This window comes from Sinohyriopsis cumingii, chromosome 16 (genome assembly GCF_028554795.1).
Source record: "Sinohyriopsis cumingii isolate HCF-2022 chromosome 16, ASM2855479v2, whole genome shotgun sequence".
In the NCBI taxonomy this organism is placed as follows: domain Eukaryota; kingdom Metazoa; phylum Mollusca; class Bivalvia; order Unionida; family Unionidae; genus Sinohyriopsis; species Sinohyriopsis cumingii.
The window spans coordinates 52849256-52867064 of record NC_142976.1 but is presented as its reverse complement, the minus strand read 5'-3'; the positions used below and the strand labels follow the sequence as shown (position 1 = coordinate 52867064).

The 17809-nt window shown below is 34.2% G+C and overlaps 1 protein-coding gene across 2 annotated transcripts in view; it reads left to right on the top strand.

Annotated features, from left to right (window-relative positions):
- The window catches only part of LOC149780413 (nose resistant to fluoxetine protein 6-like), a 29117-nt gene extending 15451 nt beyond the window's left edge, over positions 1–13666 (top strand). For both annotated transcript variants that reach the window (XM_089937339.1, XM_089937338.1), the window contains 6 exons: positions 5929–6008; positions 8432–8545; positions 9218–9326; positions 10542–10728; positions 11470–11612; positions 12899–13666. In XM_089937339.1, the coding sequence (XP_089793465.1) occupies positions 5929–6008; positions 8432–8545; positions 9218–9326; positions 10542–10728; positions 11470–11612; positions 12899–13021 (756 nt within the window). In that variant the 3' untranslated portion in view covers positions 13022–13666. The remainder of the gene's footprint in view (positions 1–5928; positions 6009–8431; positions 8546–9217; positions 9327–10541; positions 10729–11469; positions 11613–12898) is intronic.
- Positions 13667–17809: the final 4143 nt, after the last annotated feature.

Here is a 17809-nt window from a genome sequence, read left to right as displayed (position 1 = left end):
TTTAAGGAACTTTGTAAATACCGATAAAATGGCATAAATCTCCTAATATCATACGATATACCAGGATCTTCGTGAATAGCGATGCAATGGTATGAATTCCAAAGTGCCATACTCTATACCAGCAACTTCGTAAATAGCGATACATGTGTATTTTGCTGCCAGTGAGCGGAAAGGACGTGTTTGATACGACGTATGAATGTTCTATCCCTTACCTCACAGCAAAACTCTTATGTGGTTTTGTATTTGTTGCATATCCCCTTTTTATTCGAACATTCTCTGAAAACAATTTATTAGTTTATACCTTGTAAAAATGATTAGGCATCTGATATTTAATATAAGAAAACAAGTACTGTAAAACCATTAACATGTATATATACTTAACCGATGCTAGGTCTCAATATATAATGTTCAGCTGCATCATCAGCTTGTCTACATTGTAGACCTGGATTAACGTTTTGCTTTGATTTAAAAGAAATGCTGTATAGGACATATGAATAGATTCAATCTGCAGGCACAGTTACGTGGATGTTTTCTAACTTCTCAAATGGAGCATAGATTTTGTACCATTAAGTGGCACATTTTTTCACTCTACCAGCAAGCGAATTGCATGGCAATTTTATATAGAAAACTCGTTAATTTACAGTACATTAACAGTGTATCTGTATGTTTTCATGCAATACACGAAATTATGGATGGATTGATGTTAGATTGATAACTTAAGCCCATACGTTTAAGAAATCAAGGAAATGGTCTCTTTTCAAAATGCGGTCTAGATTTTTAATGTTGATTTGAATATAATTAATTAAATTCTAAACAATATTGCAATATTAGCCTGGTTTAGTGTCTTTGGTGTCTGTTTAAGATCGTCGGAATAAATTAAAATGTAATCATACAGTTACCTTAATGTGACCCAGTAATGAATATGCGTCAACAACATGAGGCAATTCTTCTACATTTGCATCACACTCATAACAACGGATGCTCTCTGTGATATGTCTACCTTAATGTTGCAAATGTTTGTCGGTTTCAGTCTCAGATTTATGGAATAAATATGATTCCTCTGTAATTGTAATAGATTAAATACAATATCTTCCTATTAAACGGGCTTCTTAAAATGTAATTATGCAGACCATTTTGTTAAAACTCTGAAATGAATTTTAGCTTAGTTTGTATTTCGGGTGATTTACATTGTGAATGTCTCTTGGAAACGAAACATATGTTAACATTTTCTGTGTCATTTCCAAGCATGCCCTGAATCTTGTCATGACTTTTCCAGTTTTGCTCGAATTTACTGGATTTTTTTTTCAGTACAAGATTCAAGCAGCAAAGTAGTCTCACTTTCTTTCTAATTTGATGTCACTTTGCTCACCAGCTTTAGCTGAAAACATATTGTCATACATTTTGTACAAGATATTCTTGTCCACCCAAACTAACTATAATTTGTCGGCCTAAATACTGTGAAATTCACATAAACTGGTCGTCGCTACCTACTATACTCGCCTGTTGTCACCATTGTCGAAACAACAATTTCACGCAATACGGCTGTTTGTCATAAAGTTACAATCGTATGTTGGCATTTCTTAATACTTTGACATGTATAACAATTAATTATTCCGAATATTTTATAAGGCGACTCGTATACTATTTCAAATTGTAAAATTATATACACGCTGGGTGTGCGATATGGATATACTAGGTGTACAATACGGAATCCCAGATTTAATATCTGCATCAAACGCCCGATCAGCCATATAACACTAAATGCATATGTAATAAATTCCAATATCATTCTCTACATCAACAACTACATCAATAGCGATAACATGGTATGTTCCATATCATTCTCTATATCGAAAACTATGTAAATAGTAACAAAAAGATATGCTTCCATAAACATAATTCCCTACATCAACAACTATGTACATATTGACAAAGGGGTATGCTTCCATAAACATAATTCCCTACATCAACAACTATGTACATATTGACAAAGGGGTATGCTTCAATAGATATCATTCCCTACATCAACAACTATGTACATATTGACAAAGGGGTATGCTTCAATAGATATCATTCTCTACATCAAGAACTATGTACATATTGACAAAGGGGTATGCTTCCATAGATATTATTCTCTACATCAACAACTATGTACATATTGACAAAGGGGTATGCTTCCATAGATATCATTCTCTACATCAAGAACTATGTACATATTGACAAAGGGGTATGCTTCCATAGATATTATTCTCTACATCAACAACTATGTACATATTGACAAAGGGGTATGCTTCCATAGATATCATTCCCTACATCAACAACTATGTACATATTGACAAAGGGGTATGCTTCCATAGATATCATTCTCTACATCAACAACTATGTACATATTGACAAAGGGGTATGCTTCCATAGATATCATTCTCTACATCAACAACTATGTACATATTGACAAAGGGGTATGCTTCCATAGATATCATTCTCTACATCAACAACTATGTACATATTGACAAAGGGGTATGCTTCCATAGATATCATTCCCTACATCAACAACTATGTACATATTGACAAAGGGGTATGCTTCCATAGATATCATTCTCTACATCAACAACTATGTACATATTGACAAAGGGGTATGCTTCCATAGATATCATTCTCTACATCAACAACTATGTACATATTGACAAAGGGGTATGCTTCCATAGATATCATTCTCCACATCAACAACTATGTACATATTGACAAAGGGGTATGCTTCCATAGATATCATTCTCTACATCAACAACTATGTACATATTGACAAAGGGGTATGCTTCCATAGATATCATTCTCTACATCAACAACTATGTACATATTGACAAAGGGGTATGCTTCCATAGATATCATTCTCTACATCAAGAACTATGTACATATTGACAAAGGGGTATGCTTCCATAGATATTATTCTCTACATCAACAACTATGTACATATTGACAAAGGGGTATGCTTCCATAGATATCATTCTCTACATCAAGAACTATGTACATATTGACAAAGGGGTATGCTTCCATAGATATCATTCTCTACATCAACAACTATGTACATATTGACAAAGGGGTATGCTTCCATAAACATAATTCTCTACATCAACAACTATGTACATATTGACAAAGGGGTATGCTTCCATAGATATCATTCTCTACATCAACAACTATGTACATATTGACAAAGGGGTATGCTTCCATAGATATCATTCTCTACATCAACAACTATGTAAATATTGACAAAGGGGTATGCTTCCATAGATATCATTCTCTACATCAACAACTATGTACATATTGACAAAGGGGTATGCTTCCATAGATATCATTCTCTACATCAACAACTATGTACATATTGACAAAGGGGTATGCTTCCATACACATAATTCTTTACATCAACAACTATGTACATATTGACAAAGGGGTATGCTTCCATAGATATCATTCTCTACATCAACAACTATGTACATATTGACAAAGGGGTATGCTTCCATAGATATCATTCTCTACATCAACAACTATGTACATATTGACAAAGGGGTATGCTTCCATAGATATCATTCTCTACATCAACAACTATGTACATATTGACAAAGGGGTATGCTTCCATAGATATCATTCCCTACATCAACAACTATGTACATATTGACAAAGGGGTATGCTTCCATAGATATCATTCTCTACATCAACAACTATGTACATATTGACAAAGGGGTATGCTTCCATAGATATCATTCCCTACATCAACAACTATGTACATATTGACAAAGGGGTATGCTTCCATAGATATCATTCCCTACATCAACAACTATGTACATATTGACAAAGGGGTATGCTTCCATAGATATCATTCTCTACATCAACAACTATGTACATATTGACAAAGGGGTATTCTTCCACAAATATTGGTCTCTACATCAACAACTATGTCAGTATAAATAAAATGGTATTAATCTAGAATCTAGAAATATAATTGTCTAGATCAGCAGTAACATAAACATCGATACAATATATGAATCTACAAACAGTAATTATGTACATAGCGTTAAAATAGTGGAAGAGTCAGGTTTGCCTAATTCATTAATTGATGTTCTTATTTTTTCATTATTCCAGCAGTAACGTAACATCGATACAATGTATGAATCTACAAACAGTTATTATGTACATAGCGTTAAAATGGTGTAAGAGTCAGGTTTGCCTAATTCATTAATTCATGTTCTTATTTTTTCATTATTCCAGACAAATGTTGTTTCCAAACTCGTGTAGCCTTGAATTCAGTGCTGAAAAACAATTGTTGCAATTAATTACATATATATGCCAATATTAAACTATATGCTTAAAGGCTTTTCAGATTTCGAAATAGATTGGGAGCAAACTAGTCTGGAACATAACTAAAAATGAAGAGAGGAGATTAAAAGAAAGAAAGAGTTAACAACAAAAGAAAAGAGAGACAGAAGAAAGCTCTCAATTTCTTTTATTACAGAACACAGTATTAAAGTGGTATTACCGCCTAGCATTATGATATAGGAAAATAATGTTGCATAATTTTCGTGCTTGTTCATACCTCTATAAAAATGATGATTTATTCATTAACCATTAAATAGCTTTGTAATATCATTATTGGATCTATTGAGAGGCGGTTTAATTTATTGTAATAGAAAGGAAAAATACAATATTTTTGATTTGGTGCAGCAAAATTAATATCAACAGTCGAATGGCAAAGAAATATAAAAATAGTATCAAACATCGTGTGTGATACACAAATACAGATTAAACATCTGTACCAAATGCCACAACACTGATATAAAATGTATTTAATATGAAATTAAAGAACTTGAGTTTTCCTCTTATCTTATATGTTAACATATTGAATTCTTTATTTTGCTTTTTCTCTATTCTTATTTGTTTCATATATTCGAAATTACTGAACGTTTATATAAGGCAATAACTTTGATTTAAAGTTATCTGGTATAACTGTGTTTGCTATGATAAAATTTACAACAAGCTGAGTGTTGAATAACATTGCTTCTAAAAATGTTTTCGGTACACAATTGTATAAAGTTTTGAATAGCACGAAGCTCTATCGTTAACTTTAAAAGTAGCGACACAACAAAGCAATCTAGAGTGAAAATCTGGTGTGCACTATAGTCAGCGGCAGAGCTTACTTGGCAAGGATGGGCAAAACAAAATGTTGATGTTCTAATTTGGTCCCGGTAAACACGACTTTGTAAGCATTCGTTCCTCCATGTCTACGGTTTTAATTTAACTCGTTTAAGAATCCTCCTATAATTACAAAACATATAAATGTCCACTAGGACACCATCTCTGTAGTTTGTTCACTGTTATCATTGATTTAGATTGCAAGCGCAGAATTAATGAAATTAACAAAATACTGATAGTTAAACCCACGATCCATAACATCTTCTGTTTAAATACTCTACGCTTTCAAGTCTATCGGATACGAATGCGCTGTGATTATTATGCAGCACTCCACCCGACAATGTTCAGTGCGTCCTTTCGCGCAGGAAACTTGTTTAAAAAATGAAATCTTTAAATACTTGTATAAAAACAGTAATTAGTTTGATAAAGTACACAATTTAAAGCATGATATGCATGAGATCAATGTACAACAATACACATTCTTAAATTATTATTAAATATCTTGAACTGATTTTAATCGATGTAGCAGGCACCCATTAAACCCTCGTGGAACGAATGGAGAAGACGATTCGTTATTAGTAACGATTGTGGACTTCTACATTTTATAATTGATATAAGGAGATATTTCACGTGTGACTTCGTTAAATGTAAACCTTTTGTATTTTTTGGTGAATGTTTCTATTCCACTCGCGAAACATATCCTTATAACTACTTAAAAATCAAAGATACATCTATATTATTTTTCAGTGTATGGAATGGAGCTGGTATTTGGCAAACGATATGCAATTCTTCGTAATGAGTCCTATTATTTTGATAGCATTATACACGTAAGTATTCATGTTTGCTTTTGCGATAATCACATATACAATGTTTTATTCGCTTATCATGAAAGAAACAAAAAAAAAAAAAAAAAAAAAGAAACAAAACAAAACAAAAGAACTAACACAATCTGAATTTCAAACAGGGTGTTCTTAAAATAGCATTTATGAGAACAGTGGCAAAGTATATGTGTCCTTTAAAGTTTAGAAACTATTGTAAGATGTTTGTCAAAACTTAATAACTAAAATGATAAGAGTATCACATTACACACACACACACACACACACACACACATATATATATATATGATATTAACTACTATGAAAGGAGTGTCAGTCAAATTATATGTATACATCATTGTAATTGTTATTAGAAATGTGTCACAGTATGAAATATGTATAAATCATGTTAAATATTATGGGATGTATATCACAGTATATATATACAACACACACGTATTAAATATGATCAGAAGTGTGCCTCAGTATATGCATTAAAGACAGTAAATATTATGAGAAGCGTGTCATAGTATATGTAGATAGTGCATATTATGAGATGAGATTCGCGGTGTATGTTTACAGCATTGTCATTATTATGAAAAGTGTGTCACATTATATGCATACAACATACCTGTATTAACTATTATAAGAAGTGTTCGGCAATATAGTAACTATTATGAGAAGTGTGTTATAGTATATGTAGATAGTACAGAGAATCACGGTGTATATACACAGCACTGTAATTAATATGAGAAGTTTATCACAGTATACAGTATGTATACAGAATAGTAACTATTATGTGAAGTGTGTTATAGTATATGTAGATAGTACAGAGAGTCGCGGTGTATATACACATCACTGTAATTATTATGAGAAGTTTATCACAGTATACAGTATGTGTACAGAATAGTAACTATTATGGGAAGTGTGTTATAGTATATGTAGATAGTATAGAGAGTCGCGGTGTATATACACAGCACTGTAATTATTATGAGAAGCATGTTATAGTGTATGTAGATAGTATAGAGAGTCGCGGTGTATATACACAGCACTGTTATTATTATGAGAAGCATGTTATAGTGTATGTAGATAGTATAGAGAGTCGCGGTTTACATACACAGCACTGTAACTATTATGGGAAGTGTGTTATAGTATATGTAGATAGTACAGAGAGTCGCGGTGTATATACACATCACTGTAATTAATATGAGAAGTTTATCACAGTATACAGTATGTGTACAGAATAGTAACTATTATGGGAAGTGTGTTATAGTATATGTAGATAGTATAGAGAGTCGCGGTGTATATACACATCACTGTAATTATTATGAGAAGTGTGTTATAGTGTATGTAGATAGTATAGAGAGTCGCGGTGTATATACACAGCACTGTAATTATTATGTGAAGTGTGTTATAGTATATGTAGATAGTACAGAGAGTCGCGTTGTATATACACATCACTGTAATTATTATGAGAAGTTTATCACAGTATACAGTACGTATACAGAATAGTAACTATTATGTGAAGTGTGTTATAGTGTATTTAGATAGTATAGAGAGTCGCGGTTTATATACACAGCACTGTAACTATTATGAGAAGTGTGTTATAGTATATGTAGATAGTATAGAGAGTCGCGGTGTATATGCACAACACTGTAATTATTATGAGAAGTTTATCACAGTATACAGTATGTATACAAAATATTAACTATTATGTGAAGAATGTCATGGCATATATGATTATTATTATGTCACTGTTTGCATACAGCATAGTAACTATTAGAAGTGTGTCGCAGTATATGAATACAACAAAGTAAGTATTATGACAAGTATGCTACTGTGTATGTAGATAGTATATATTATGAGTAGAGTGTCACAGTACATATTCATTATTATGACAAGTATATTAGATATTATATGTATACAACATACAGCTTAGTAACTGTTATGAGAAGTGTTCACAATATACATAGAAAGCATGGCAGAAAAGAAAGCAAATTTACGAGAGATGCTTTAAGGAATAATGATGATATATATATATATATATATATATATATATATATATATATATATATATATATATATATATATATATATATATAACGTTATAAGTAATTATCTATATCTTTTTACGATTTGGAAATGCTGTTATATACAAATTAACATTTACAAACGATTCTTTGCCACATTTTTATCATTACATTCTACGTGGTCTTGACACTTATTTGCCATAAATATATGTACTTAAAATGAGCAATACAAAAATCTTTTTAAAAATCTCGTTCATTTTTTGCAATAATGTACTATTTTCAATATCTAATTTCGGACTTCTCGTCATATTTTATCTGTAGTGATTAATATTCATAACATGTTGTTAACAACATCACAGAATACGATTTACTTCTATACAAAGTTTTCTAACTTACTGGTAGGTCGCCCATTTTTGGAGCCGTTGTGTCCGGTGTATTTCTCATTGCCACTTGCATAACATCCGGAATTATAGCATCTCTTAACAAGATCAACGCTGCTCAACCAGGAGATATCGGGTATTCATTGTCATCACTATCGTTTCCTAAATAAAAACAATGATTATTGCTACACACAAAAAAATTGCTAGAAATAAATACATATATGTATAATTCTCATGTAATAAGTACATTAATGTTGATTAATACACACTGCAAATGTTGAATGTAGTTGAAAAAATGAAGAGAGAACATATTTTGAGAAATTAGTAAACGATGTCAGCTTTTACATATTTCCTGTACTCGTGCGTTATTTATGCCGATCTTACGCGTCGGTCAATAAAGCTAATTTATAGCTAGGTTAGTCATAGACAAATTTAACATATACCTTTGCTACCTATGAATACTGTTGTAGGATATTTCATGCCACATTATAATATGATGCATGCCTGAATTTTAAAGGTCTTATATAAGCGATTGTTTCCAAGCAATTGCTCAGTGAGCATCATAATCCCAGACTATGTCCCTTGACGCATCGACTGCTAATCGTAATAATAATTGCGGCTGTCTTGTATGTTTTATTGCATCACCGGCAAATGAATACAATTGTTCTGAGAGAAATTCCTACAATTAGAAATAGATTCTTTTCATTTAAAACAGATAACGAGCTCGCTGGGTCAGTCTCTTATTTTCATGCATTGTAACATCTTTTCCCCTTAATTTCAAGAGTCATATTTGTTCGTTTCTTTGCAGGTTTCAGATTATTTATATTAAACCGTACTGTCGGATGGGACCATATATTGTTGGTATCCTTACTGGGTATATCTTGTTTAAAACAGATTGCAAAGTCAAACTCAGCAGAGTAAGTATATAATTCTTTAGAACGACTGTCAGATATTAGAAATTGGAGGTCGTAAATGAAAGCTTAACATGTAATGCTTATAGTGACTACAGTAACATAATTTTTAAGTATACGCAGCCATATGCTTATTAAGAGATCTTACAAACGAAGTGGACAGTTCCCTCAGCGTAATTATTCTTAGCAATAATTTAAAGAGGTCTTTAGCTGAGAGCATATGATTTGTCACATATGCTACATAACAATTCTGAACTATAAATTAAGTAAGTACTTAGAAGAATATAATTCTTTTGCTTAAAACATTAAGTGCGACAACGAATTCGTGTTTGTTTGATGTTGTCTTGTATCTTGTTAGTAAAGTTGAATAACTACGCCAGTTTCAACCAATGGAATCGTGTATCAGCTCCAACATTGTGGTTAGACCAACCCGCACATTTAGTGTTACAGGAAACGTTATGGAAGTGCAAGCATCCAATATATGTGCCTGATAGATCCGCGACTATTATCAGGTGCTGACGTTATGAACAGCCCAATCAGTTGTATTCTCCTTTTTTATTTGAACGCCTTTCATGGATACATTTTAAAAAGTTAGAAACGTAGCTGACTTTCAAAACATAGAGGTTCTTAAGTTTGTACACGTGAATTAGGATTTAAATGAAGACTGAGACTCTAATTACAAAACCCAGCAATTTACTCTAAAGTCTGATATTTAATTTATAATTATATACCTTCTCAAGAAATGATTGGCTGCTTTGCATTAGAAACTGACACATCGATTGATAGGCGATAGAAACTGACACATCGATTGATAGGCGAAGTTTAAAACTTGGTTCACCGCACGTTCCAGTAGGGTGTTTTATTTAACAGTTCACTAAACCACATCACTGGCCAATGCGTGTTGTATTACCCTCACCTTGTCTAAAATGATTAGTTAACCTACTTATACGCACTCCACCAATCGAATTCCACGAGTAACACACGAACCTACCCTTTCTACAGACGGTTGTTGGACCTCTCCGTCAAATGTCTTTGCATTTTGCTTTTTGGGGGGATAGACTGGTACACATATATTGCGGCATTTAGCGTGAGATTTTCATTCGATTTTAAAGGTGAAAGCCATACTATTTGTACACCAGCTATAAGATGAATCAACACATTCAATGTGTTGGAGCGTAAATTTATATGCTAGTATTTGACTGATCTGCACATTGATTTCAGATACAAAATCTAGTCGGCTGGTTGATAGCAACTGGAACAGCGCTGGCTGTCTTGTACGGTCTCTATAATCCTTATAATGAAAACCCACTCAGCACCGGCGTCTCCGCCCTTTATTTTTCTTTGGCCAGAACTGCATGGGGTGTGGCTTTGGCTTGGGTCATCATTGCATGCGCAACTGGAAATGGAGGTAACTGGTAGCTGTTTAACAAAGACTTAATTTAAAGAATGCTGAGTTCTCAGTTCTTTATAATTGTGATATTCAATGATAGCCATGTTTTACTATAATCTCACACTGATTCATTCCATGAAGCCGTCTGAACTTTAAAGCACAGCTAGATGGTATTTCACCCAAATTCGGTTGAGCTTTATTAAATGTCAAAATAAAAAAGCCAATAGAACATAAGCAATGATTTTAATTTAAACAATGTCGGCATAACTCCGCAAAGCTACAACTTTGCTAAAGATATTGGAGGCCAGTCTGTTAATCAACGATACTTTATTATCATCAATTTACTCAACGTAACAATGCTTACTGAGTCCATTGTTTCAAGATACCTCTATGCAAAAATACAAACTAACACTTTCTGGTAAAAGTACATTGTGAATTAAAGTAGCTGTTTCATTGATATTCCTATAGAGATGATTATAGCTCTGAATACACCGCTAATCGGTTTACCAAAATAATTTTGAATGTATATCCTTTTATTCATATAAATTCATTCTAGATAAAACACTTTGACCCAATAAAATATAAGTATCTAGAAAATCAAGCTTCTGTTTCAAAATACACGAATGCGACTTGTTCTTAATTCGGTTGAGGTAAAAATTTATAAAATATTGTACCGTATAATAATAATTACTTTCATTCAGTTAAGTTGATAAGAAGTGTGGTTGCTATTGAGAATACATGTGTTGTAATTTTTTGTAGGTTTTATCAACACACTGCTATCTTGGAATGTGTATGTACCACTCGGCAGGCTGACATACTGCGCATATCTCATTCATCCAATTGTGATGTACTTGTATTATTATAGTCGCCGTAGCACTATCGTTTTCAGCGATCTAGAAATAGTACGTATGAACAATATGATAATGTTTGGCATTATTAATGTATTTAATAATTTCCTCGTGACAGTGTATTTGGTGTATTCAAATAACTATCTCAATTGATTTATTTGGTAACGACATTTTTTTCAGCCACATTTAAAGAGGTTCCAAGGTACATTTTATAGTCATAATGTTATATATGTCTTAACGATGTGTGGGTATCTATCTATGTATCTATGTATCTATCTATCTATCTATGTATCTGTCTATATATCTATCTATCTATACCGAAAATGGTAGACTGGTTCCCGGTGTTTGAGTTACGCGAGGGCGTGATCTCATATTCGAAAATTAGATTTATACAAACCAGCCAATCAACTCACGAGTGTGAAAGGCTTTATATCCGTTAGATATATTTTTAAAGTCTTCTTGTGAGAAAAGATCTCTGAGTACTCATTTCAGCATGTTCATGGATCAGATGATCCATCTATCATATAAAGACACCACGTAATCAAATAAAAGGTTATATGTAATCAACTGCGGGTTAAATAAAAACAAATGTCAATCTTTGCATGGAATACCATGTTTCTTCAGACTGAACCCGGCAGTGGCAACATTTTTCTTTTTTGAAAAACTGCCAGTTCTCCATATGCACCAAATAGTGATAAGTTATACTTGTCAATGTTTGTTATGACAGTTTTAGGAATATAAACAGCATTTAAGATGGCATTTTTATCTGCTGTTCTATTTGCATTTACAAATAATTGTAAGGACATTTAAAAGAACACTACACGACTTCAGTGACTATAATATTTTAATTAAAAGTCTTTAAACACTAATGCACTATAGCACTTGTCGATTTCGCTAAATATTACTAATTTTTAAATAGTATAGATGAGATTAAAATTAAATGGTTTCATTTTAAAGGTAATTTTCGCTGCGAAATCAGGATAGAGCATTTAGATTGAATCCTTTTTCTTCTCACATCCGTAGCATGGAACACTATGGTATCGCGGAAGGTATTACAAACTCCTGCTAGCTACAAATACGGCCTTTTGTTCTCCCCATGCATGGTTCCGAAGATATTAATATACTTTCTGTGTTACATGTGCCGACTTTTGTATCGACATTAGTGTTTGTCTATGCGTTTGTGCACCTTTCATGATGTGCATACGTTAATTAGTTTCCTTTTAAATGGTCAATTTATTCGTATGAAGTAGGTTTGGTTCTCTCACATGCACTTATCAAACATCTGATTTAAGTAAGTGAAGAGGGACTTCCAATAATTGACTTTTACATTACTTTTTCAGTCCTACCTGGTCGTGGGTCACCTAGTATTTGCCTACGCTGCAGCCTTTATCATGTCTTTGGCTTTTGAAGCGCCGATGATGGGTTTGGAAAAGGTCCTTTTTAATAAAGACAGAAGAACCTAGTAACGGTGTAATAACGTCAATACTAATAAATATTTTTTGTGACTTATCAGAAAAATCTGCAACTATTGCTCATGATGGGTGCACCATGTTTTTGTACCGAAGACAATAGTCTTCTAAGTGTTGTGTACTGAAATTGCCGATGGATTATATTTACCGTTATGGCTTTAATTTATTAAAAAGCCTAATAGACTCACAGCCTGACCTCTGAGAGAACGTAGCGTTTTAATTGTTGAACATTATTCATACAGTCAAAAATTTTGTTTTAGTCAGTGACCGTTAAACTGTTCTTTTTAGACATATAGTCTTTGAGTTTCAATTGCTTTTAGTAACAATTTTCACAATTAAATGCATTTCTAGGTCAAAATTCAACATTAACATTTTTGCGAGAGAACTGCATACGAATGTTATGTCTCTTGCATAACATACTTTCACAAATTAACAGAATATTAAAAACTATTCCAGGTTACAAGTTATGACTATGCATTTAACTATTGTGTAGGCAAAACATATTCATTAAATCAAATTTTATCTTTACAAAATTTGGGTAAGAGTAGGATACATGTTGCTGGATACATTGTAATAATTGGCTGCTTGTATTCATTAACCATCGCACTTACATGATATTAATAAAGATACTCACATGCACATCTTGCTCATTTGGAAGCTCCATTATACCCGAGGTTAATGTGCAGAAATCTCAATCAGTAATTAGCTTGTTTAAATCCAACTCATATCGGATTGAGAAGGCCTTAGTACTGTGTCTCTGGGCATGTTATTTCACTTGTCTCGGCACTTAATAAATTTTCATTTCTGTACCTTTAAATACCACTTACACAATGAAATCAGTTACTTCAACTCGTGTCAATATGATTAGATCTTCGACATTTGATATTAAGAACAGGACAGATGAAAATAATGTAGAAAACATTCTGTATAAAGAAAACAATAATTTAAGACTCACCAAAATATAATTAATGATATGTAAGATTTGCATCCTCGTGCCAATATCGTATCAGTTAGTTTGTAAAATGTGTGACGGTATATTATCCTTGACTCAGAGAGAGAGAGAGAGAGAGAGAGAGAGATCGGTTGTGCTCGTCACGTTTCTTACTTGCCCACGTTGATAACTTTTCAACGCGATAATGTTGAGGACTCCAGCGACAGCGATAACGACGGATACATCAAGATTAACAACAAGCGTGATCCAATATGTGGCCAGTAACGTCCCGAACAACGCTACTGATGATGTGACGACAGCGGAAAGCACATAAACAATGTTTTCGATGCTGACGTAGCACCTGTTGTATTTCTTTTGCTGGACAACATAGTAAACCCGCGATCGATTTTAACCTGGCGTGCCACTCACATGCCTGCGAATATCGGTCAGCTTGCATTGGTGGAACTTGTCCCTCTGGCACGTGTCCGGAGTCGTTCACAGATGACATTTCAGCCTTGATTGGCATGCAAATCGTTATAATATACTACAATATCAGTCAAGGAATCTTCAATACCAACCAAATTTACCGCAAGTATGTCGCTGAATTTATTTTCTCCAGTTCCCAAGAAAATATTCTTAGACGCCACATTTAAACTCTAATTGTACGACTCAATAAAATGATTCATAAGAATTCTACCATGAAAGTGTTAAAATACTGAATTTTGCCATGCCGAACAAGAAAAGCATGTAAGTCCCGCTGTTCACAGCGCCGTGCTTGAATGTATTGATTGTTCGAATGCATGTCCCTGATCCAGAACCTACGATATACCCTGCATTATCGGTGATATTTTCCTATCCTGGATGTAAGCTACAACTTTGGGAATGCACTTGAAAACATTCGAGAGTGTACTCTATATAACGTCTCGTCAGAGTTCTACGATGAGATCGGAAATTAATTTAGGATCTTTCAGGACGCCGATTTGATTGTTGATTCGACGATCGATGCTTTAATACCAACAATTTCACCAAGTTGCGTGTGTATGTTGGCGAGCTTTACGTAGAAGGCAAATAATTCTCCGAAAATGTCTTGCATAGCCTTGTTGAGGTTTCAAAGATTTCTGCGAACTCGATTGAACATTAGAACGTGCACGTTATATTCCACGCTGACTGTCACGATAGTAGTCTATGGTTGTAAAATTTATTGTGATCACCGCAGCTGAGTTGCTGGTCGTGGTGTGTAACCCATCCACGTACTTTTTCGTCGCTGCGTAGTCATTAGATGCCGACTCACGCAGCAACATGAACCGATCAATTCCAGTAACAAATTCACCCGTCATTGTATTACCAGCTTTTTCATGGTTCTTTTAGCGTACATTTTGTGGCTGGGGCGTTGTGGTTAAGGACATCACACAGAAGTGTTGTCGTTTATAACGAGTCATTGTACAATTGTTTTTTGCAACTTTCCTTCTAGTCGTGAGCATCCGTAAATGACAACCATGATTTACATGAAAATTATATATCACTTGTATGTTTAAAACGTCTCGACTGCACATCCATGACAAATCACCCTGGTGGAAAAGTTGATTTATTTCTCTCGTTAAGAACTGCTCGGGTTTACCGGTTATAAATGGGTGGGTCAATCGGAGTTTGAGTGGGTACCGTTGAATAATAGGCCGGGCAGCAAGGTCACGAAAATATCTGAGAAATATCTTTGATAGTACTATCCCGTAGGAATGTGCATACACGATGCTGCGATCCAGCCCGTACCTGGACCAAGATTTATTATTCCTAGTTCGACTTGATTCGGCCACTCCGGTAAATGATCGGTCATAATAAAATCCCTCTGAATTCTCTTTTTAACGAGAACCTTCGTGCAACATCAGTGATATCAAAATTGGACATATGTGTTATCAAGAAAGATGTTATAGTGTTAGTCTGAGACCCAGTCCCTGAAAGGACCCTTTTGTGGTGTTAGAGGGAAACCTTTGCCCTTTTTGTACCATGTACAATTGCCTTTTTCAGCGTAATGCCTGCTGAGATTCCAACAGTACCAAGCGCAGGTGCTTTTGTGACAACCGGTTTGAATGACATTTAATACGTTATGTGCGATTTAATTGTGGTTTCCTGGCAAACCCGACTACGTGTTTCCGATTGGTGAATCACTGACTCTCATACGTCCATCAATACCTTCCAACAACATTGTTTTGCCAAAAATGTCAACGCAGTAGCTCTATAACTAAATCCACCTCGGAGCGCACCAACACAAGGTTAAAAACACATATCAATGACATTTAGTCTAAATCAATACAGATGCTGAAACGAAACCATGTAATTTGGCCGTGCAACGCTGAATTTCCGCATGGATTTGCATCCGCAAAATGCCCGATTGATTCATCGTCGATGGCACGTCGAACAAGTACAAATGTGTTCATGGCTGAATGGACCATCCGTGTTAACTTGTGTATGATGAATTAAGAATTCCAGGTCGAATGTGATATTCACCGATGTCATTACGGAAAAGACATTTACATGTTTTTCTATTGTTCCTTGTAACGTATTATCTATGTAAGCTTCATACGGCAAGCACTGAAACTCCAGGGGAAAATTGTAATGAATCATCTTTGTTGTGTCCATCTCAAACATTTGTTGGTGGACCCGTACTGCGTGAATAATCAACCAAATATCTAGCTAAATTGATTATCGTCATTGCAACGTCAACATTATTGCTACATCTTCTCCACTGATTTCAAATAGATAATGTGGCAACATTAAACAACGCCATAATTCCATTGCTAACAAAAACCACCCCTTATGGCATTTCGTATGGATTTTAATCGGTTTTCAGGACTCAACCTTCGACTTTAATGACTGCCTCTGATGGCAACAAATATCCGCTTGTGTCTTGGACTTGAACCTCTAAACGTCCACGTTGGTTTGGTACACGTGCCTCATATAATAGTACTGACAATCAAACACCTATTTGTCTTTGCCCACAGGCGCGTCCATGTCGAACTTGTTGAAATCGACAACCGTGATGTGTTATGATTCGACTATTAGATCTTCCGCAATAGTTTGGGCTTGTAGTGTTGACTGTCTGCTTGCCAGTGTTGGCTCACAACTAAGCAGATTTGCAGCTGCATTTATAATTTTGCTAACGCTCGCTAGCATTGCTCTGGTGCTTTGTGTTGCCGCATTGCCTCAGCTATTGATGTTGTTGACGTGATGAGTTATTTAAACAATTCTTCCACACTCACAGCGAGATCTTCTCTTGGACTCTGACGCTCTTGCCATTGTTGTTTATCTGTATCTCTGACAGGTATTTAACGTTTAAATGTTTCAAATCGTTAATTAGTAAAAACTGTTTTGTTTGTGTAACAAGATAACCGGGTTGGATTTCGATTTTACAACAGAACACTTTTGATGGTGATACAAATACAATGTTTAATGATGAATTATTTGAATGGGGGAAGATTTGTGATTAATACATAGTGTATAAGATCGAAATATTGGACAAATTAACATAATCCGCCCGAACCTAATAATGCAACTAATGAAAATACAAATAAACGACCTTACGCAGTACAAGGACAAAGGCGAATAATTCACAGTGATTTCACACGACGAAAAAAATGATGCGTTTTTCTCAAATAGTAAAAAATATGGTACTCTAGTTACATAGAACAATATATTCATTAGAAATAGTGAAGAAATGAGGTATTTTACTCAAATAGTAAAATGATGAAAACAAAGGGACTGATATAACAAATATCTTTACTATCCCAAAACACTGGGTATTACAAACCCTCAAAAATTAGCCCACGGCTAAAAGATTATTTGAATGGAGTTACACA